A 24,911-nucleotide genomic window follows, 5' to 3' on the forward strand; every position below is an offset into this window, starting at 1 on the left:
AAACAGTTTCAGCATTTCTGAAACTAAATATTTCCACTTTTTGTTTTGGAAAAAACATTTTATTTTGGAATTTCCCTCAATTTTATTTAAATTTTTTAAAAATGTTTTAAAAAAATACAGAACCAAAATAAAATGTTTTGTTTGGAACTGACAGGCATTTTTGTTGACACAAAATGAAACTTTTTTCTATTGGTCCATATTGGTCCAAATATTACTAAAGATTTTCATATTGGTCCAAATATTACTAAAGATTTTCATATTGGGTCAACCAGAAGCAATTTTCATTTTCAATTTTTTGGACTTGCATCCAAACCAAATAGTCAGTTATTTGTACAGCATTAATATTAAATCCCTTAGTCACTTTTGAATATCTCCTCCTTTAGCCCTATGTACCTGACCACCATAAAACTGAACTCCTAGTTAACCAGTCAGTCACATCCCACAATAGCAATGCATACCATATGTTATTCTCCTGCATATCTAAAGGCTTCAGAGGTTTCTGAAACCCTTCAGAAAATTGGATTATACTGTAATTTGACATTCCTAACAAATATAGTTTAGTGTATAATTATAACCCAAACCCCATAGTTAATACCTGGACTCACTGTTAATCCTCGTGAGAGGCCAGTTTGAGCAAATATGCTGCTCTCTACTTCCTTTTAAGGTTGTTACCTAGCATGTCTCACATTTCAGGCCTCAGAAAACCATGTGAGGGCAGTGTCAATAAAAAAAAAAAAAAGTGCAGATGCAAGTTTTGTACTTATTCCCATGGTAACTGATGCCCAAAATAAGCAACGGGGTTGCATGCAACTATCCACACACCCACCTCTCCGCCTCCTTTGCTAGTCAATATTTTCAAGGTAAAAAACCGAGGCACTGTGTTTGGGGGCATGACAGAGAAGTGTTTTGCTGGGGAGATAAGAGATGTTGGTGGAGAAGTGTGTGTGTGTGTGTGTGTGTGTGTGTGTGTGGGGGGGGGGGGGGGCATCCTCTCCCATCCCAATTTCATAAAAGGCAGGGTGGAAGACCATATTTAGCCTTTCATTGGTTTTTTCATAGTCCCAACCTCTTCCACCTCACTTTTATCTTTGATCCTTCACATGCACACTACAATTCTCACACCCAAATCACTAGCTGACTCCATTCCCCCTGCATTCAATCCCACCAATTCACCTCATGCCCTCCAGTGCAGAATCTCAAAGCCCATAGACTCCTCTACCCAAGTCCTATCAGCTCAGAACACCCTACACAACACCTATGTCTCAGGTAGAGAATTCTTCTCTTCTGACCTAACTTCTCCAAAACTAAACATATGTTTAACCATCTCCTGTCTGATACCCCAAGGCTCAGAACACCCCAGTCACACGTAAAACCCTCCATGCACAGAAAACCCAGCCCCAGGCTCAGAGTCCTTCACGTAATTACCTATCACCCACTACCATCAGCTAAGAAGCATCCTCTCCCACATTCATTGTTTGATCTGGGAAAGTAGGAGCAGAGACAGCAGGCAGCATGTGAAAACAGCCCTGTACTCTGCCTGTGTTATGCTGAACAGAAAAAACCCTGCTCTGTGTCTCCTCTCTGCCATCTGCAAATCATGTGCTGGAGGGCCAGGAGTTCCCTGCCAGGCAGCCAAGTGGCTTGAGCAGCTCTAGTCGTAGCAAGAGCTCTCACTGGCAGAAAACAGTGCTGCATTCTGTAGTTTGAGCCAGACTACAAAGCTGGGACAGTATTGGTAATATTTAGTCTCAATAGCTCCTACTAACCAGTTTTTCCCTTGACTTAATTTCAGGAGGAAGGGAGAGGAGGAGGGCTGGCTGCTGTACCCTTCAAGGACATTTGCGAAGTAGTCTATGCAGAAGCCTAGACAATTGCTTCAAAAGAAGCCATTTTCTTTCACTCTCTCAGAACAGCAGCTAAAAAGGTGCCATGATAGTGATTTCATGCATCACAAACATAAAAATGGTATGGCAAGGGAGAACATACATTCTAATTCCTACAACTTCCAGCTGATAGCCCAGAAAATCCAATAACACAATTGTGTAAAGAGGTGGAATAAGAAGGTAAAGAGTAAACGGCAAATGGAAGGATCATTTTTATGCCTGCTGAGCTCCAGGAGTTGTACCTTGTGAATTCACTGGAAAGGCTCACTGGAATTAAACGGCGCTTTTTTTTTGAGCCAGCTCTGCTTACATTTAGGACAGCTTACATCTGGGAAGCTAGACTGAGGAAACCAGCATTTAGTGGTCTGGTGTTACAAAACTATGCAAGTAGAATTTGAGTGATGGAATTTTGTGGGGATTGTTTTTCCTCATTAGCTTGCAAGTTGCTCATTTTCTGAGAATAGAGATTGCTTAAAGGTTTAGTCAGTGGGGCCCTCCACATTGGTCTAAATGGAATTTACTGTTTAACTAATAAAGGCATTTATGTAAAGCACAGCACAGAATATGAAGCCTGTGATAAAAGAATAGATTGTCTTTAAGGGGGGTTCATATTACCAATGTGCTCCAGAAACATTGTTCTATTTATGGCTTCAATGCAAACACAAAGAGCTAGTGAATCAAAAGATTACTTTTTCATATGATTCTTACCAGGTTCAGCTGCAGACCGGGGTTCTGTATATCACATTATCCAGGGAGAAAATAAACAAGAGAAAATGCATTATAAAGAGGTTACACTAATAACAAGAATAGAAGTTCTTTATAGAAATACTATAGGCAAGTACAGTATCTATGCAGATGATACTGGCAGGAAAAATCAAGGATGACATTCATATTGACCGCCTATAACAGTTCTGGAATTATTTTGCTTGGTCTTTATTACTATTACCCAAACAAGTGGATAAGAGGTTTTCCCTTTATCCAGAACTCTATCCTTATGGTGAAAAGTGACTGCGTAGCCTGACTGAGGCTAATTCCATGGTATTTTTTTAAGAACACCTGAATATTAGTTTTGGGCTAGCCAGGAAGCAATTTCTTACTTTTCTGGAGAATTCTGAAATCTGGAGAATCTTGGATTTCAACGCCCTGTCGAAACCATTTGACATGCAAGGGAGGAGCTCCCCTGACTCTGCACTCTAGTACAACCACCTGTCCCTCAGAAGCTGTGGAGTTTTGCAGCTCCTGAAATATGACAAACATGCTTTAAATGAACAAAAAACACCAATAAAAAAATCACACACTTTAAAACAGTCAAATCAAGCTTCCCTTCCTCACCAATCCTCAATTTATTTCATTGTGTCATTACTGCTGATTTTCTTTTCAAAGAACAGTGTATTCACTTGGAATATGTTTAATATGGTGTATTTTTCAAATACACTCTTATCATGGCTACAGAAGAAGTACTGCATGGCTGATTCTGTAGGAGGCTGATTTTCTCAAAGCAACATCGTCAAGGAGGAAGTGGAAAATGGTTAACTCTTCACACCGCTCAAGATGTGGATGTCAATGGATGGTCTTCTCTATTTTTTACTCCATGGTGTGAAATGAAGAATTTTCAGCCAGCACGCATCTTTTAAGATGTGGGTTTTGTTAACTACATATTGGCTAATCTGGACATGAGAGAGTAATTGTTCTTGTTAGCCAATACATATATTTAGGGTGGCCAACTTCCTAATTTGTGAAAACCAGACACTGAATGCCAGAATCTCCCCCACCCCTTACTCAGTCTCTTCCCACGAGGTCCTGCCTGCCCCTCCACTCCTTTCCCTCCCGCCATTGCTTGCTGCTCTCTCCACCTCCCTCCCCCACCAGCTGAGCAGGGCTCTAGGGGTGAGGATGGGGTGACTGGGGCAGAATGGGGGAGAGGGAACTGCGCTCTGGGTGTGTGTGACTGGAGCAGGATGGCAAAGGGAAAGCTGCGCTTCGGGTATGTGTGGGGGGGTACCTAGGGCAGGATGGGGGACAGCACCCCAGGATGGGGCACAAAGGAGTCTGAGAAGAGGGCCCAGGCAGCAAGCCAGGCCCCTGGTCCCACTCCTCAAATGCCACATGCTTCAGGATCCCTCCCTCCAGGTGCCAGCATCTCTCTTTGCCAGAGTCAGGCAGTTCCTGAAAGCTCCTTCAGCTCCAGCTGCTCTTCCCAGCTCCCGCCCTCCCAGTGGCAGAATGGAAGCTGACCGCAGATGGTTACTTAGGTAACTGGACTTTTGATGTCTGGTCAGCAGTACTAACTGGACACTGTCAGGTCCCGTTTTCGACTTGACTTTCCAGTCAAAAACTGGATCCCTGGCAACCCTACATGTATGTTAAGCTTAGTATTAATATAAGTTGGGAAGTTATGCTAACAATGTATTATACCCTCCCCACAATTCAGTCTAACCATCTCAAGTACACCATTACACCATGCATTAGCTGAAGTAAACTTTGGCTTAAGTAGATAGGAAAACTGTCAGCATCAGGACATGAGTGTGTTACCATAGCAACAGGTAGGGAGCTACTGTCACAGGTTAATACAGGAATGTCCCAAAGAAAAAATGAATGTTCTATCATGGTACAAACTTAGGAGATACCCTTCATGAACCAGGACCTGAAAGGCTAGTATCCAAGACAAAGAAAAGGAAAGGAACAGAACAACAAGTTAAGGAAAATTGGACAAACTGGTGGTTTGGATTTTAGTGATATGTAAAGAGTTTTGTAACTTCTAAAATCATCCTATAAATACTCCTAGCTAAAATGTGAAACTTGGGGAACACATTCTTCTATGTAACAACACTGCACAGGATGGCTTCCCAGAGACTAGTATCATATTGAACCATTTTCCTGTATTATATTATTATTGGCTTAGACTGATATTAGTTATTTGGTCTCTGGAATACATTTCATAATGAACCAAGGTGTGGGCAAGCAACTGACTATTCCATTTATCAACACACTATTTTCAAACTGACATTTAGAATGTGAAAGATGTTTACAAGATGTTTTCCTGAAACATCTGAAGCCATCAAAAGTAGAGTAAAATAATACAAATGAGTTTGTTGAATGTCTCTATGCAGCCACATGCAAGTGAACAGAGTTTTGGCCTACAAGCTTATAATGAAATGTTGCATGCACTTGAAGAAATCTGTAGAGCTTTGATGAAGAACTGCTATAGCAGGGGTGAGGCATCATATTTGAAAAAGGGGTGAGCAGGATGATTATGACTATTTCGAGTAGGTTCTCTATTATCCATATTAAAAGTATGAAGCAAAAGAAGAGACATTTGTTGATGTCTGGCACAAAGCTATTTCAGTGCTTCTCTATTTTGTTTGTAAAAACTGCACTTTCAAGCCCTGATCCAACAAAGCATTTAAGCATATACTTAATTTAAGCACAGACGTATTCCCATTGACTACTCACATACTGAAAGCTAAACACACTCAGGCGCTTTGCTGGATTATAGCCTAAAAACTACGAGTTGGTGATTTTTCCCTGTAGTTAGTATAAAAAGGGTTTTTTTGCAAACTCATGCTATGTTAAGGATGGATTGACTCTATATGTTACTTATTGCTGAATGCCATGTTTCAAGGGGGCTATCTTCCTCGATAGGTGATATGTTGATCTTTTTATTCCAATGATATTTGTTCTGAACCTTCAAGAATAATTTAAGGTGAATGTTGGGTTAAATATTGATTTATCTGTAAATAATTGCAGAGTTTCAACAACCCTTAATGGACTTTTCACCAATGTTTCCTCAGTGACAAATAAGGTGATTTATGTTTTTCTTTTTTAAAAAAGATCCTCAGGATCAGGATGGATAATATGTCAATGTTGGAATAACAATATTATACATGACGCAGTATTATACAGGATGCAATCATGGGAATGGTCTCTCATTAGCATGTGTTGCCGAATATTTTGTTTTTAGTTTTTCTAGCCATGGCCAACTATAACAGTGTATGCTACAAATACATAAAAATGCACATATTCTTTAAAGCTTTTCAACAGAGCAGAAGAACAGAAAATACACTATTACAATGTAAAGCTGTTTTTCTTAAGTGGCCACTGGTACCCACAAGGAAAAGGACCCATAAAAACTATATACAGTACATGCTTTAATATGAGTAAAGGAGTCATGCATTATTAGAGATGGGAAAGTAAAATGTAGAATGAATATAACGATAGAGAAAACAGACCTTTGTAAAAATGGGTGTGGAGTAGATAGGCTTGGAACCATCTAGTTGGTACAGATATGAAGTAGGACTTTGGACCTAGAAAACACAATGACAATCACTTGAAATGCTAAATGTATTATTACCGTAAAGTTTCAATATGCTATGACAATATAATCAATATAGATCTAAATGCAAATCAAAGTGCACAATCCTGTAAAGGTGTTTTTATTATGGTACAAACGTTGTGTGACTTTACTATTTCACATCTGTTGTACTTCTGCAATCAAAATGCAAGATTTAAAAGTTTCTAGGCTTCCCATGAGAATTGTGTTCAATGGTCATTACCTTAATGAGCTGTGTTTATTTAATGTCTGAACATCTTTAAAATATCTTCCCAAAACTAAGTACTTCTGCATCTCCTGTTATTACATACCATATAATAATATAGTAGTTTATTAACAAAAAAACTAAGGACTAGGAGGACTTGAACCAATGCAACAAAAGGAGAGGAGGAGAGGGAGAAGAGTTTGTTTCAAATAAGTTAATAGAGAGAAAATGTGATTGTCTAGACACCACATAGATACTTCATAACTTACAATCACTTTAGGCAAACTTATTTCCAACAGCTGATGTACAAAACAGCAAAGTATAACTGAAACCACAACTATGTGATTTAAGTTAACCACAGAAAATAAAAATTAAAGAGTCATTTTGTGGTAAAATTATGTAATTAAACATCATATGCATAGGGAGCTCTTATGTGTATTCTTTTTATACTGCTAAGAAATACCATAAATCATATTAATGTGCCATACTGTGCAGTGTTCAGTACATTATCAAGTGCTCAGATATTATGATTATGACTGTGGTGTAAAAAACACTACGTAGAACATATATACACATGTTCATATACACTGACTGTGGGTAAATAAAGTAAATAACTTCAGAAGATCATTTTTTTACTAAGTTATACTTCAGATTGCAAATGGCAATTTAAAGATTTCAAGTCCAATAATATGAAGAACCATCCCTCACCCCCAAAATAGCAGGGTTCCCCCCCCCCAGTATTTAATTTTGATATATATAGAGTAGATTTGACTGACTTAACAATATGATGTCTGAATACCTGCTGAACAGGCACAGAGATAGGCTGAATTACAGCTGTGGTGACTCCAACCTTTGGAGTAGAAGATCCTATTGTTAAGGAAACAGAAGTGGTTTTCTTCTGGGCCCTGGGATAAAAGGGAAAAACAAACATTTTTTTCAGATCATATAATAGCGTTATTGAATGTGTTATTCTGGTACCAACGTAAACTCAAAACTCTTACAGGATTTGGGGTAAACCAAAAAGGATGACACTGTATTTTATTTGCAGTGGTGTTGTAGCCGTGTGGGTCCCAGGATGTTAAACAAACAAGGTGGGTGAAGTAATATTTTTTATTGGACCAACTTCTGTTGGTGAAAGAGACAAGCTTAATGGAACAATGGTATAAATACAGCTACGTGAGTGCCTTCTCCCACTCCCAAATGCTTATTCAAATCTAGTATTGCCAAAGTATTTCCAAATATGAATTTGGCTCAGCTAAACTACTGGGAAATTTACCCCTTTGTCACAGATGTATACATGACATATACAGATTTTAATATAGGTTGGAAAATTACACTTTCTTCCACAAGCAAGTTAAATTGACTTTATTCCTTAAAACGATCATCTTCTCTAGATGTTCTGTGAGTAGAGCCAAGTTGATTTTGCTATAGCTATTTTCTGCATACATTATAAATCTACTTGTTTTCTATTAGACAGATGTCCATTAGTCTAAAGTTGTTTTCTGTTTGGTTAGCTCTGACCCTACAATAAAATCTGCATGTAGCAAGGTCCAGTATTGTATTTTAACATAACTTGATTACTGATTAACACTAGTTAGCTTCTTCTTTTGGAATAACATCAATGAGGACAGATGTAGCAGAACAATTTTGCTACCATTCTTATACAGTTATATAGGAAATGTGTATGTCATTGGTGTTACTGAGCACACTTACTGTGGCATAGCTCCAGATTTTGATTTGAAAACTAAACTTTCACTCTCAGAATCTGTTGAGCTGACACCTGGGGAAAAAAAAAAAAAGTAAAAAGTATATTCAGTGCTGTTGTACCATCTCCCTGATTTCCACTATGCTTAATTTCAAAAGAAAATACTCTACTGCTTTAGTATTATTCCGAAAGCATTACACTGAATTGATTTACATTGTGTAGCATAAGTAAAATTTCAATGCAGAGCTGAAAATTCTTTTTTCAGAAAATATTGTAGCTTTTCTTTTTCCTGACATGTCTTTATGATCTTAAAACAGTTTGGGAGTCATAACTGTGCTGATATACATTATTGGAGGTTAATTACCAATTTAATCACAAATTGTTTTTTTCTGGATTTTTAACTCCTTCATATTAATGCAAATTAAGCAAAAAACCTCTAGTTACATACATGCACACTATTTTTACTTAAAAGATGAGGTAATGGCCATATTCATTCCTAACTGGTTTAACAGCATGGAAGTCTTTGGAAATATACCTAGGATGAACTTGGCACAGTCAGATTAGTTCTTTAAGAGGATGCATTTTTAAAAACCCATTCTAGGACAGGGGAAGGCAGTGAACAAATTTAAGGAAGCTGTACTGTATGCTACTTTAAAAAAATCAATATGCATGTTAAACAAGATCTCTGAAGGAATCACTTGCTGTGCTACTAAGGTATGTTAAAAAAAAAAAAAAAAAGTAATGTGTGTGACTTTTCAATGTCTTTGTGAGTCAAAAGTGCAGACTGAAAACTGTAATCTGCTAGCTAGATATTTTCCTAATGTAATTCATCTGGGATTTCCATTGTCTCCAGTTCATCTCTTCTTAACCAATTAATATGAACTCAAAAACAAGTTTAGCACCCTCTGCCCCTCCCCGCCATTCTCTGCCAACCAGACTGGGGTGGGGAGCTCAGAACTTCTGCCCTGCAGCAGGGTGGTGTGGCTAGAGGATTCTGCCCAATGGAAAGGGAGATCTTAGGGGGTCAGTAAGTTTAGCCACCCCTGATGTACACAGTGGGATGTGGTGGATTTCTTCCTTAAAAACATGTGAAAATGAGAAATTGTTGTTGCTTATTCTGCACCTAAAGTCAAAAACTTGTGTTAGATATAATCATAAGCAACTAGTTATTAGTTCATCACAAGGACGGACTTCTGGTGAAAAGAAGAATCATGCAGATACCTAAATATTCAGTCTATATTAAAAGTTGCTAGGTGTGTTGGAATAATTGGGCCTACAAATTTACCCTAATTGTGAACTGGGCTGTGAAAAGTGAATAAAAGTTTATAAAATGTCACAATAACCTATAACAATAAATGTTGACGGGGAAAGGTGCAAAAGGGAAATAAAAGACTGAATAATACAAACAAAAAGGCCCACTGACACAATTCTAGGACAGTGTTAAGACATTATGCCTGGTAAACATGAAAAGTATAGGATCGGAAATTAATAAACCAAAAATCAATGCATCAGAAATTAGGCCTAAAATGGCGAACAAAACAGTGTGGGGAGAGGCTATTCTGCATGATTCTCTTTTGGGGTTCTTTAAAAGGAAAGACTTTGGGGAGAAGTTAGCAGAAGTAGTAGCTGTCTGACAACCGTTACTTTGAACGTCATCATCATAGCTGCCACCCACAAAAATTGAGTCTATGTGAAAGTTTCTCATGGTTGGTTACCCATGAATGAAGGAGAAAATGGTCTTTTGTGTGTGGCTTTAGAGAGAAGAGTGTTTGAGGAATGGATGTCAGCAGGACACTAATGTACAACAGTATATCTATATGGAAGCCTGGTTTCCACAAGGAACACAACACATGATCCTAACAGAAACTTTTGCAAGCGTATTTTTCTCAAGTTATATGCAAAGGACATTACCAGAGATGCATCAACTTAAAACTTATTATAGTGAAAATTCTATTTAATTTTGTTTGCAAGATCTCTGATATTTATTGCTATATTTAGAAAGAGGTTGTCTCTCCTTTTTTCTACTTATTTTCTATTTAACATTTGGTATATTATCATATCTGATGCAGTATTATATTTGTACCACATCTTAACATTTATAAAGCACTCTTTATATGTGTAATGTGAAAAAAGAAAACAAAAAACAAGCTTTACCAAAATCCCATTGAAGTCAATGGTATTCTACACAGTCAATACTTCAGATCTAGTGGAGACTATATGTTCATTGGGATGGAGATTTTCCTTTGTATTTAAGTACTGTGTATTGTAATATAATATTTATAGAACAATAAAAAAATAGTACTAACACTAAATTATTCATCACATTTTAGTTGCTAATTACCAATGCAAAGTGGATTTTTTGTTGGTCAAGAACTGATTCTTCTAATATGTTGATATCCACACAGATTTGTTCCAAGTGTTTGCTGTATCTATCTATTTTTATATATTTAGCTATTAATAAATCAAATTTAACAGTCTGCATGTATGAACTGAAACCCCTAAAGAAATAAACAATGCCAAAAATGGAAGAATAATAGTTGCTCAAAGGAAAAAATTAGAATTAACTCAGCTACTGCTTTAAATATACCATGATTAAAAACTCTTTTTGAATGTTTTTCCACAATAGTTTAACATCAAGTGATTAATATGGTACTTGAACTATGAGTAATCTTGAATCCAAAAAAAGATGAGAAGAATTATTGGCATTCAATTCTGGGCATGCCTGTATTTTAATCTCACTTAAAAGCTTTAGGGAAGCAAATATTTAAATCATGCAGGCCAGATTCTCAGTGTATTCATTAGTGATTATCAGAAGTTTTGTTTCTTTGATTTAGTACATTCAATTGGAAATAAGGCCTCAACATCACAAACAAATGAGGCACTTTACATATGTGAGTATTCCCCCAAGTTTATTCTGTTTGTAGTCTTAAGTTTGAACCATGACACTGCAAAAGGTTACAGTGTCAAAATGACTGTCATATCAAACTAATCATAAGTGGAGGGTCACACAATTTGTTGCTTTTTTAGGTAGAGACTACTTTTATTTCTCTCCCCTCCAAGCACTGTCTGTGGCACCTTCCCATCCCATTCTATTCCAGGGACTCCTTGCAACCCCGTTCACATTCCCCTCCATAACAAATTTCTCCATTCCCTCCCACCCTTTGCCCACGCATTCCCTCTCTCCTCCCCATGCCAGCATCCACAATCCATCCTCCTCGCATGCCAGCATCTCTCCATTCCACTCTTCCTCCCATTATTTGTATTTAATTTTTCTTTGGAATATACTTCATTCAGGGTGTCAATGTTTTGAAACTATACTGGGAGGATGGGCAGAGCTGAGATGCCACAATTGTTACGCCAGAAGGTGTTAATGGGTGGCATCAACTGGTTCATTGAGCTATAGATTATTAGTGAGGTGGCTGAAACCCTTAGATCTGCTAAGCAGATGGCAGAGTGCCGCTGTGTCTCCCATTTCTCCAACCAATTTTTGCCAAAATCAGTATGGTTCTCCTCACTGATATCTAGAACATTCCCTGAATTTTTGAAGACAGAAATGCTATTGAGTTGAGCGTAAGGCCTTGCTTCAGCCAAAAATCTTGAAGCAACAAAATCATAAGCAGTACCTAATGTGCAGTATCTAAAGTCAGCTCCATTTTTATGAATTTATTTTTTCAGTATGTGATGTGTGCAAAATTACTAAGGCCTGGATTTTTAAGGTATGTAAGACCAGCTATGCTCAGTATTGCAGCACCTATATGATTTAGGAGCCTAAAACACATTTTCAGAAATGATTTAGGCACTTAGTAATCTAAATCTCACTGACTGTCAATGGGATTTTAGCTCTTCGATGCCCAAGTCCCTTTTGAAAAGGAGACTTAGGCCCAGATTTGTAAAGGTATTTAGGTATTGCCAAGTTCAGAATTGCAATGCTTAACTGATTTAGGAGCTTAAATCTTTTCATTTTACCCTTTTTCTTACCTTCAATGAATACTTCTGCTGAAGTACTATCAGAGCCAACAGAATTTGATGCCAGACAAGTGTAACGTCCCGTATCGTCTTCAAAGGCTTCTGCTATGACTAGTGAATGGAGACCTCCACTTTCACAATGGATCTGAATATCAGGGGAATTCTGCAACTCTTTCCCTTCACAGAACCATCTGCAGTTCACAGATGAACAGGGATAGAACACAAAGAGGAAACAAAGTGTTGATTCACATCCATCACTGACAAATGGTATGAAAATTTGTTGCAAACACTAAACAGCTATATACATAGGAAAACATAGTGCTTTTTCTTTATATTTCATAGAACCTACAAAGAAATACAAGTTGCTAACATAAGCTGTATCTCAAACTGGCAATGAGACACCCAAGAATGCTTAATGAATGTACGTACTTATGAATTACTATTAATAATTTTTGTGAGTCTAAGGCAGCATGGGGAAGCAAGCAAACTCCTTTGTGTTTGTTAAAGATCCTACATCTAGAATAGTTGATTTTTGTTCTTAAATTTGCACGCAGCATAGCAAAGCCATGTCTTATGCCTTCCAGATCATTAATGTTTTTAAGGTTCCTATTAGCATATGACCTTAGAGATTCCAATTCTGATACAAATGGTACAATTCACTCATGACAGTTAGCTCTATTCCTTTCCCAAACACACTGAAGTCTGGTGTGACAGGCTCCAAAAATGATTTGTTTATCAATACCAGTGTGTGCACTCTCTCCCTCCCAATCTTCACCCTTATGAATAGATTTTTTTTTTATTATACAACTATGCAAATGAATAGAAAGCCTGATTTACTTTAATTAAAAAGAGAAACATGTAGGGAATTTGCTACTTCAGACCAACAAAAGGTTCAAAATTCCTTTGATGAGATTGTTTCCTTAGTTCTTAACCACTTAGTGATTTTCTGCAATTCTAATCTTCCACTAAATGCTTCAATTTGAAACATTTCACTCTGTTGGCATCTTGTCCTGAAACAAAAACATTAGAAACTGTGTATGTTGCTTTTCCTAAACTAAAAATAAAATAAAATAAAATAAAATAAAATAAAATAAAAATAAAAAATATGCAATCCAGGGTGAGAGTATCTTTCCATTCCTATTTAAGAACAGTTTGTAATGCTTCATGCAGTGCTAGAAATGTCAAGTAATAAAGGTCATTCAGAAGCCTTTACAAATGGTCTGGCCTGTTCCTATGTAATTTTATTCTATCCATTTGGCTGGAATGAGTTTTGTTTCCTTTTCATCTATGATTAGCAAAAGAAGAAGATATTTGGACAATTTGCCTCTAAAAATATTAAATCTGAATGACTAGGTTCATTTTTATTTTACACAGAGTAAAAATGGCGTCTTCTCCACTCAGTGTCTAATAGCTTTACACATGAGGTAACTCCCATTAACACTAATGAGAACTGTGCACACAAGTACCCTGTGCAGCTGAAGAATAGACAAGATATTCCTCAAGGCTAGGAAATGTTGATAATGGAACTAAAATCCTATACCATTCTCTTCTGTAACTGAAGACTAACAAGCTCCTTTTGTGTGTCCTATTGTGCCCAGAGCTCTACACACAGAGACTGTATTGCTTCAGCAAGGAAAAATAAACTTCCTTTTGTTTACTCAGTAGCCCCATTTAGCCTATTATAATTATTTGGTTTGGGGACAAATTTATCCTGTCATTTCTGCTGCCAGTATTAACATTTCTCTTCCCACCCCCAACCCCTCTATTCTATGTGAGGAACTTCAACTACTACATCTACCATTTAGACTTCCAGAGTCCTAGACTTTGGTCACTTTTCTATAGGCTATGAGTTTGGTAATATAGATGAAGGAAAGGCTGACCCAGAATTTCTGGAGTGATAACTGTAGCGAAAACCCTATAAAATGGGGAATCAGAAACCTAATTAGCCATCCTATTCCTCTTTCCACTTCCTTTTCTTCTTTCCAGAAACATCTTTCAAGACAAAGACTCCATTCACAGCCTAATTACTTTCTCAGATTGGGTTCAGTTTTAGATTTGTGCAAGTTTAAACTTCTAATAAGTCTCTATTATCCCCAAAGTTCCTTCTACCCCAAATATTTATGGTACTATGATTTGTATGGTCATAAAAATGTCTGGTAATATAGTTTGTACTGGTGAGATTTATCTGGTGAGGTTTAAACTAAGTTATTTTCTTAGGAGGGTCAGTTTTATTTTCTTCCCCTGATGTGTGAGAGATTTATGTGACTAGCAACTAGTGACCTCAATGAGAGTTATTACAAGTAAATCTTTATGTATCCTGTGACTTCTTGTTGAGGTTGGGAGTCACCATCAACGACCCTTAGAAAGAAGAATATGAATCCCAACTGGCCACATCAGACACTGCCTCATTTCAGTAGCTGAAACCAGAAGATCAAAACATACTACTATGCAATTCCATATAAAATTACCTCAACCATCTTTATTGTGATGCTTGATGAACAGAAAACAAGCCTGATCTTTGACTGCACTCATCACTGTATCAAGAACAATTCATTCCCCCATTTCTGATTGCAGTTGCAACCTAGATTATTGCTGTTTTATGAAATACAGAGACAATGTTGGAGACTTTGGTTACATTAGCTATGAATGTTTACTTGATTACATTTTCAACTATCAGTTTGCTTACAGGAAATTCAAGGTGACTGTGAATTCCTCAAGGAAGAAGTGAAGATTAAGTCTGCTGAATGAATGCCTCACTAAAATGTTTGTTTTTCTTGCAGTGAACTTGTTAGGTGCCAGTATAGCTCACATGAAGCAGCACTAGTGTAATGGATCCATTAGCCCTCTAGAAGTATGAAAAAGATGTTTTGCAGCTTATAAAATTGGATGAAATGTTAAGACCTGCATGCAATTAGAGATGGAATTTACGTTTAAAGCAAACTAGCTTTTATATAGCATAGGATATTCCATGGAGCAGAATGAGCATCAATAGAAGACACTTCTGCTCTATGAGCTTTGTCATCCTTACTGCTGTTTAGTGTGGAAAGGTTGAGAGAAGAGGAATTCACGCTCAAATGGCCCTAAAGACTAAAGGAGGAAAGGCAAAGGGGGCCTTCTGGTATCATTTCTTTTTTAAGCACTGGAATTATGGCTGGTCAGAGAAGAACATCCACATGAAACTTATGGGAAAATTAGTTTGTGAGTTTGCACTTGCTAGCGCAGCTTTTCCCCCTTTACAGTCCATTCCATGCTATTTACCCGGGGGTGGGGGGGAGGGGGGGGTGTGTGATTACGACTCAGGTGTGGATATGGAAGGCAAGGGCAGTTTTGCTCCTAAGCGAGGCATTCTACCAGAAAAGTAAACCCTGAAGAGTAGAATGGAAGAATGGTCCCACCCACTGTCCAGATATTCTGAGAGAAGGAGAATTTCTCATTGGATCTCAGGGTGTAACAAAACTTTGTACTTTCTGGATTCAAAGCACTGTGCAAACAATTAATTAGTTCCCACACCACCTCTCTATTGTAGGTATATATTATCTCACATGTATATATAGTGTGTGTGTGTGTGTGTGTGTGTGTGTGTGTGTGTGTTGGGGAGAGGGGAGTACAGAGACAGAGGGGTGAAATGGTTTGCCTAAGATAATACAGCGAGTCTGTGGCAGTTTAGGGTTAGAACACAGATGTTCTAACTCTCACCCTATGCTCTTTTCTTTAGACCAAGCCAATTATGTACAAAGATGCATGGCCCCTGCTCCTTCCAGAGAACTTCAAATTTCCTATTGATATCAATAGGTGGTTTGCACAATGTTCAAAAGGTAGACAAAATATTTTATACAGTAAAAAACAAAGTTAGTTACCTAATTGTCATATTCAATAGCACTCAATCAGAAAATATTCTGTCCTCTCTCTTTTTTCCTCATCCTCCTTTTTCTGTTTTTCCTCCCTGTCTTTGTGTATCTGCTCTGCACATCCCTCTCTATTTCCTTCTGTGCAACAATTCCCAATTGCCACCCACTCTGTGTTTCACTCCTCTTTCTTTGTGAAAATGATAGCAATTAAATAGTTAAAGTGACACTGAAGCATCATCACTGGTCAGAGTTGATACTGCAAGGAGATTAATAGGATTCCGGGGAGTTTATCCACTCTGAATTATTGCTTAAGTATATTTGCAGATTCGGAAAGACAACGTATCAAGTACACTTGATTCAGTTTTCTTCACAATCATAAAGGCTAACAAAGATTTAAATTTTCCACAATCTGACTAAATCAAGAAGACGCAAGTTTGACAAGCCTGAGTATCATTACTTCAATCATTGCACCCACTGAATTTCAGTGGACCTTTTACTCCTAAATCACTTAGGCACTGTTGAAAACTACACCCTAAAGGAGCTAACTTTAGGCACTAGTTTGTTTGTGTTTGTGTGTATCACGCCCCCCTCCATGTCTGTCCCCTGGCCAGCTCTGGCACCCCACCCCACAAGTAATTTTACCAGATGTCCTATATTCAGCATAGGGAAATATGCTCATCCTATAACAGTCTTTTTGTGCTAGCTTTGTTTTTGAACAATAACAATTAGTTATTTGCACAAGAAGACTAACTGTTCCCTTGAAGTTGATAAACACACTGAAGAGATACTGTAAACCTAAGGAAAAGAACTGCTAAAATGGTTTTAGGCATTGATCACTCCAGACAAGGCATTTGAAGTTGTAGCTGAGATTGTCTTTAGCTCATTTCATTCTGTCCGGGCGTTGCAGAGACATGTATATGTATGTTCATAGCCTTGTAGAGTACTATACACTAAATGCACTATAATAGATAGGTATCATACATGAACAGTTTTGCCAACCTTGAACATTCAAAAATCATGTGTCTACCCTAAAGATTGCGGGATTGACTTAAAGCACCCAAGAATTAAGATATTAAAATTGGGGCTTTATTTGCCTCTAGTTTGAGTCTTTCAGGATTCATATTTCTAGACTTTTCTCCTTAAGCTTGACACATACAAGCTTCCTTTAAACAAACAAACCCCAACAGAGATCATATAGCATGATTGCAGGAGCTGTAGCTATCAGAAAAACACCAAACATGACAAGAAATGAAATCAGGGGAGTTGGTAAGGGAGTTAAGGACAGATGGTCAAAATTTCACCTTCTTTAGCTTACTAGTCAAACCCAATGTTAAACATATTGTACGTTAAGGTTAAAACTGGCAAAGAAATTTGTTTCCCAAAAAATGTTTTACTTAGATTAAGAGAGCTTTTAAAATATACTTATCTTTGTTTCCACTTAGCTCATCTTAGATCATGAAATTCCACTGGCTTCAACTGAGTTACTAATCATTTATACCTCTATAATGCATCAGAATGCATGTCACAAAATGGTAGCCCTGAATTTCAAATTCACTACTGCCCTAAAACATTCATTCATTCATGTGCCCACCTCATCTTTCTTAAAGATTTTCTAAACTGTTTCAACTTCTAGTTATAATTATAAAATATTATTCTGAGAGACACAGGCCTGAATCAAAGCACTGAAACATATGACTAATCCAAACCTTTTCAGAAAAAACATTTGGAACTATGCCTATCTGAAATCTACCCCATTAAGTTAAAGTTAGAGACACAGCAACAGATATGGCCCAGAACATCATCATTCAAATTTAATGAAACTAAAAATAATGCAATGGATAAACTTTTGTTTGGATTTAAGCGTTTCTCTATGTGGTTTACAAACTTAACCCTGTATCATTGTGGTGATTGTGATGTGGTCATTTGAGGTGTGTAATTGACTAAAAACAAAAGTGGAATTAACTAGTATCTTTTTGCATTGGTTTTATAACAGAGCAAAGTTTGACTCTGTATATTTATAGAAACCTACCATATAGATAAGAGCCAGTATTAGAAGTCTCTGATAAACGGAGATCATTCTATTTTAGTAAAATTTCATATGTAAACGGGCATTCCAAGACGCAATGAATCATATACCAGGTGGTTTGTGCATTTGTCCACGTGCACATAAAATAAAAATCTAGGAGAAATGTGTGATCTCACTGAGTGATAGGGTATCTGTGAATTCAGTTCATTATGGCCCAAATTGATGGAAGACAGAATGAGAAAATAGGTTTTCCTTTTCAAACTGTAACAAGTTAATTGCATTCCCATATGCTAATACCAAAAAGAAATTAACATTAGATCAGATTATTTTTCATATAGAAAAATGGCCTTTGGTAAATAAAGAATGATTGGGATGCAGAGTCAAGGTTATTGAGAAATATTACTGTCATGCAGGGACTGATGTCTGTTGCAAGAGCTCAAGGTAATGTTCCCTGCTGACCAGTTCCCTTTGGAGGGCATTAATATTTTCAGATAACCTTGACTGTTTGTGTTTTTCTAGACCTTTACCATTATTAAAATATATATTTGCTTACTTGAAGAGTTTAACAGGAGGGCATATGCTTTAAAAGTGAAAAATCTGCCAATTTTCTCTTTGGCGAATCTGGCTCCAGGTCTCATGGGTGCATTTATAACATGAGAAGATTAGAGATAACAAAGACATGACTCATTGTGAAAGCTGATCTTTCCACAGCACAGTGGCAAATGTTTAAGGTATCATACTTTAAGTAAGCCAGTTTTAATAGTCATCATGCAGAACAGGAGGCTGCAGTTGTTATTCTTTCAGTAAGAATGGGCGGGGGGCCAGGGGGAGAGAGAAGGAAAGAGCGGGGTGAGAAGAGCATCCTTTTCTCACTGGCAGAGAAAAGAGTCTGGTCTCCTCACACTGAGAAAAAGTAAAAGTAAGAGTGAGGATTCTTTCCTTCAGTCCAATCCTCTGCTTGGAAGACTATTCAATTTCTTAGACTGAAGAGTGGCCTAAGAGTAGACTATGCAGGAGCTTTATCTCAGATCACCTAAAGCATAAACCTTCCAAGTAAGAGAGAAGGGAGTGCTGGATGGCACGGTGGATAAGAGTCTTTCACCTCTAAAGACCAAAAGTTTAAACCCTACCTTATGTCACAAGATAACTGTCTGCTCCTGCTTTTATTTGTCCATATCTCAAAACTACTACACAGTTTACTAAAAATTATCCCAATCGGCATGGTCTGCTCCTGTACTGAAGAATTGTAGATGTGGATTAAAGCATACATTTGGAAGAGCTGCATGGGGAGCCTTGTACAGTGTTTTCTGCTCTGTATTTGGTTCAAGTCAGCAGTCTAAATCCTTCACTTTTATAAGCATAACATAACTCACAAGTAGGATTGAGTAAATATTTTAAATAAGTAATATTTGCAAATATTAATTAAAATTACAAAGCAAGTTCTGTTTTTCAGTATTTGTAACCCCTTTTATTTACATAAAATCACTGAGTGAAGTTTTGTTCACAAGACTGGACTTTGGGAAGAGAAAGTGTCAAATTCTCATGCAAATGTGTGTTCATACATTAATATATATTTACCTGAATATTTATAAGAGAAGTGTTTGCGTGGGCATCTTCAGAGCTCTTTGTGGGTTTGGACAGGGATAAGAACAGGGAATAGGAACATTACCAGGTGATGCAGGGTATGTGTATACAGCAGCTGGGAGCAAGACTTGCACTAGCAGGACTTGAGCTGGCATGCTAAAAATAGCATGGATGTTGCGGCCCAGCAAAGACTTAGGCTAGCCACCAGAGCTCAGATGCAGGGGACTGAGTGGGCTTGACAACCCAAGTTTCTTCCTGAGCCGCAACATCCACACAGCTATTTTTAGCATGCTATCTCAAGTCCTGCTAGTGAGAGTCTGACAACCCAAGCTAGGAGGCTCACTCCCAGCTGCAGTGTAGACAGACCCTTAGTGATTCTGTAAAGGGGCATTCACCTGTTGAGCATCTCAGAGTGTCTGGGTGTGATACCAGAGTCATTTTCTCACCTCAAGCTTTCTGCAGGCTCCCAGCTGATTTCAATTCGTCTTCAGTGGCTTGGCCCTCTCAGCCAAGTCCCAAAGCCCTAATGAACTCTTTTGGAGTATTCAGGAGTCCAGCAAATAAACAGGCTCTGTCCTTGCTAAGGTCTTCAGCCCTGGCTCTGAGCCTTTTAAACTCAGCCCTTTTATCAGGCTCCCAACTAAGCTCTGTCCCCTTTTGGGGCTTACACCACTTTAACGATGGCTGGTGGGGGGAACCCTGGCCTACCCACTGCTCTTGGTTCCAACTCCGAGACTCAATAACAGCAGCCATGTGCTGCTCAACTTCATTCTTCTGCTGCTGTTTCTCTGGGCCTCTTCCTACTGGGCTCTTTTTTCTTCAGCCCTACCTCATGGTCAACATCCTCAGGTCCTTCTATCTCTGCACTCCCAAACTACTTATGAATCGGTCTGATCGGTGGGCTCCTTTAGCCAGAGAGGAGCACCTTGTCCACTTGTCTGGTCCCAGGCAAGAACTGCATTGTTAGCCCCTCCAGATCCTTTTATCTGGGCCAGCAGGGCCCTGTTTGACTGTTGCTAGCCCATCTAGCCCTCGGAGGACCAGGTTGCTGTGGTGAGACCTCTTTAGGCAGGCCTGGAGGACTCATCTTCACTACTCAGTTCCTCCCACATCGCTACTTCCTGGGGCAGGCTGTAGTAGGACCATGGGGACTCCTGTAGGCAGTTGCAAAGGCCAGGCACACCTGTCACAGACCCAGTGAGGATTTAAAACTTTCAGAACTTCAAGCTGTGAAGCTGTTTAAAAGGTCAAAATTTTTAGAAATATTTTTCTATCTTTCCTCCTCTACAAAAGCAGGTGAACTTACTTTTTTGAAACTTAAAAATAATAAAAAACCCAAAACAAATTACCACAGCCCAAAAGCTGAAAGTTTCATGAAGTTGCAAATGACTGAAAAGGGATTAAAATGGAACAATTAAGAAAACTTAACAGTAATGGGCTGCAATTATATCTCATGGCCATAAAACCATCCCCCCCCCCCCTCCATTTTCTCATAACATTCTCCTAATACTGGAAAAGAATCTTTATTTAAGAAATAATCCAGTTGGAACAACTGGATCCCTTTCTCTCCCAAAATACACACCCACCCAGCCACCCACCAAGAACTTCTGTAAGTGCATCAATTATTTATATGGGAGGAAAAAAGGCATGATCCATACATATACCCACAAAGCAATATTGTTTCACCCATTTTGGCCTCAAGGAAACAATTATTGAAAACTAGGTATACTCCCAAGTATCACTCAGTCACAGCAAAAAGTTGCAGACTTCTTTAGACCTCACGCAGTTCTGAACATGCAGTTCTGAACATGGTTCATGACGACTGGTTAGTAAAAAATAAGCTTGGAATACATAAGGAAAAAGACCATTAACCGTTATGTGTTATTTCTCTGGGTACAACTTTGAACTAGACTGCAGAATATTTGATGTTGTGTCTACCTGCTATGGGCAGAAGATAAGTGATTGAATGGAGTGAAATATAATGTTTAAGTTTTAAAAAAGCAAGAAGTATAGCTAATAAGAGGTCTATCATTACCTTGATCACTTTATTTGTGCAGTCTGCTCTGTCCCTTTTACCACCCTACATCTGTCTTTGTAGACTGCGTGGTCTTTGGCGCAGGTCTCTCCTTCTTTTTGACAAGTGCCTAGCACATTTTGGCCACTATTGCAATAGAAATAAAATCATGTTTCATAGTTGCCTCTACTAATGTTAATAGTTGTGCTGGCCATTTTCAAGTCATAAAAGCGTAACGAAAAGAATGGTTTATAAATGTTGAGAATGAAAAACTGCAGTAAAAAGTGGGCTGAGGTGCTAAAGTTATCGTAGGTAGTTATATTACTCATTGTTTAAACTGGGATTACATACAAGAAAGAATGAATATGGTGTATTTTATTGAACTATTCCTTCACTCTTCCACACCGGGTGTTTATGTTTCTATGTAATGATTATTACAGAACTGTAAACAGGTGGTTGTAGTACCAACTTCTGACATACGGAAAACAGGGGCAGCTGCCACATACAGCATTTTCAACTAACTAAAGTTATTGCATGTGGAACCCCCCTGTAGTTTCAAGTATGTGCACTTCCAGAAACTGAGCAGTAATTTTTTTCCTTTTGACAGGTAATTAAACTGAATGTTTTTGTACAACTTCCTCCTGAGGGCTGGAACATCTTACCCTGAATTCAAAGTGTGGTAGACATTATCTACATCTCAAATTGTTTCACTAATTCATTTGTCAGTATGTCAAGCAGCCCCCTTCTCTGTCCGTCTGGGTTGTTCCATCAGCAGCACGTGATTTATTTGCTGTTTTGCCACATAAAAGGATTAACTCTCTCTTTAAAGAATGATTGTTAGATTCCTAAACTAGAGATACTTCTTCATTCATTATTCACTCTATCTTATTCACACTACATGGAACTGGCTGCACAGTCTCTCAGTTTGCCAGCCACAGCATTACTTGTGCAACTACAAGAAACATGATCAGCACATCAGGCTTTATTTTCCGGGTCGATAATAAAGACAACCCAGTAAGAATAGCTCACTTCACTGCCCGAGTCTCCGTTAAAGCACTCCTATAATGGAAGGCAAGATAAAATTTCCCTACTTTTTAAATAATAGCATTCAAATGCAGTCAGCTCTGTCTTCTGAGAAACATAAAAAAATGCATCTCAAACAGATCTGCCAGTTAGGTAGAGCAGAACCAGCACATGAGTAAGTTGTCTGGGAAGTGGTTTTCCCACTACTAAATGTACTATATGCTTGATTTCTGGGAGAGTGCTGAGAGGACAAATTAATTTTGTATGTACGAATGTATGTATAAATACAAAATCCAATGGGCCTGATTCACAGCTGTATTAGTCCAAGCTTTATGCCCATGTAACTCCACTGAAATAATCATGGATTTAATTAGGAGTTAAGATTTCAATGGACTTACATTGGTGTAAAACTATGCAGTCATGAACCAGGCTCTACAGCTGTAGAACACTATAAGCCTAGCTCATGGCTGCATGACTTCAATTGTACACCAATGTAACACCACAGAAGTATATGCCTACACAGACACAAGCCCCTTTGTTTGAACAAATGAATATATTTCACCAAAATATCATGCATATCAAAATGAACTTGAACAGATGTTTTTATTACTATTTACTCTTTGTTAAAAGTTGACAAAGCATCCCGTTCTTTAAAAAAAAAAAGAAAGATCAACCCACCACAAACCAAAAGTACAACAAATTCCTACTTCAAAGAATTTGTAATCTAAACAAGACCTATGGTAGACAGGATGCATTAGGAAGCCCAGAGAAATGAATGGCTAGGAAATTTATTTATTTATTATTAATACTATAGTTGTTTTGACTCTTGTGGGCACTGTGAAGTTGTATGTCTAAGACTGATATGAATAATATTAATAGTTCTACAAAAATGAGGCTTTCTAAGACTTGTGGTTGCATCCTGGCCTTGAATTTCCCATAAGTTCTGATCTTATTTAAAAGAAATAACGTTTTTCTAACTTTGCTGGAGTCAATATGCAACCTACTGGTTCATGCGTGTAGGTCTAGCTCTTTAGTTTAAGATGCAAAGACTAATACTTTCATTTCTGGAAGACCAGGTTCAATCCTTATTTTCAACAACATTTACAGTTATTCTCAATGGGTGCAGGGGAATTAAATGAGCAGCAGGATGCGCTTATTCAGTCCTAAAGACAATAAAGCAATTCATGTAATATTACACACACGCTCTTGATTTCAGTCCTATCTTGAGGTCCTACATTTCCCAGCCCCCGCCACAAATATACTTAGCTCTTATAAATAATTCATAGGAAAAGACTTCAAATTACCCTATTATCATTTATTGTCAGCAACCATTGATGAACTGTATACCAACTAGGTACATATAAAACACATGCGGTATTCAACTAATGGACTAACAGAAAATAATTTTATAATGATGATTTCACATTGATATAACGGATAAGCTATTAAGCAAAGAGATTCTGCAGCACACACAATAATTTGGATGTTATCCTAGCTGTTATTTTTTTTTTTATAAAGCCATGTTCTTTTACAGTGGATCCACCAACACGGTCTTGTTTATGGAAGACTCTGTTTTACAAATTTTCTTTCAGAATAGACGCCTTTGTAAATCTCAGCAATTCTCAGATCAACTCCCTCATTAAAGACAGGCATGCACACTACTTTTATACTTTCATGTCCAATTTTATAGCCAGCTTTACAGTGTTAACCACTGATTTTGGCAAATGAGTGTGGGATCTCTCCCTTTCCTGGGCATTTATTGCATCTGAAGTTGCAAACTGTAAGAGTCTAACCAATACCCTTGAGTATAGTGATGTAATTATAGCTTGCATATCCTAAGATAAAACATTCTTGCATCTACAACACTGTACTTCGATTCATAAAAGGTTACTGTTTCCTGCACAATAACTTTTCACATCTACACAAATCTACACAAATTAACATCATTTGGATGTAATTCCTGACTTAATTATTTGTAAACACAAAACCATTAGACTTCTTTAGTCCTACATCTCCCTCTATTAATGCAGAAACTCAGTGCCACCAATCATCATGAATTTATTACAACTAATACAGTTTGCAGCTTCATGATGATGTGCAACTTCAAAGTCTTCAAGCAATTTGGGTAAGTATAATATGAGCTAGACCAATTACATCCTGCCCTGTGGCCTAAGGAAAGGTGCACTAAACTATGAGCCCAGAGACCATAGAGTTCTAGTCACAGCTCTTGCAGCCACTGGTGTTAGCAATTCTGTGTGCTTCACAGTCTTTATTATGATCCAAAGTCTTATACTGAAGCTTTGGGGAGAAGAAAGGGTAATCATCAT

At 37.8% G+C, this 24,911-nt stretch overlaps 1 protein-coding gene across 10 annotated transcripts in view; it reads right to left on the bottom strand.

Moving 5' to 3' along the window:
* The window catches only part of PALLD (palladin, cytoskeletal associated protein), a 290,199-nt gene that overhangs the window by 169,631 nt on the left and 95,657 nt on the right, over positions 1 to 24,911 (bottom strand). For 9 of the 10 annotated variants that reach the window (XM_067551761.1, XM_067551759.1, XM_067551760.1 and 6 more), the window contains 6 exons: positions 12,102 to 12,280; positions 8,132 to 8,198; positions 7,218 to 7,323; positions 6,113 to 6,187; positions 2,981 to 3,122; positions 2,592 to 2,615 (listed from right to left, as the gene is read on the bottom strand). In XM_067551761.1, the coding sequence (XP_067407862.1) occupies positions 2,592 to 2,615; positions 2,981 to 3,122; positions 6,113 to 6,187; positions 7,218 to 7,323; positions 8,132 to 8,198; positions 12,102 to 12,280 (593 nt within the window). Of the gene's footprint in view, positions 1 to 2,591; positions 2,616 to 2,980; positions 3,123 to 6,112; positions 6,188 to 7,217; positions 7,324 to 8,131; positions 8,199 to 12,101; positions 12,281 to 24,911 lie in introns of those variants that run through there. The other variant, XM_067551769.1, reaches the window with a different exon arrangement.

The sequence above is a fragment of the Emydura macquarii genome, unplaced genomic scaffold (genome assembly GCF_026122565.2).
Source record: "Emydura macquarii macquarii isolate MOO-44397 ecotype Brisbane River unplaced genomic scaffold, CSIRO-AGI_Emac_v2 contig_1363, whole genome shotgun sequence".
Lineage (NCBI taxonomy): Eukaryota > Metazoa > Chordata > Testudines > Chelidae > Emydura > Emydura macquarii.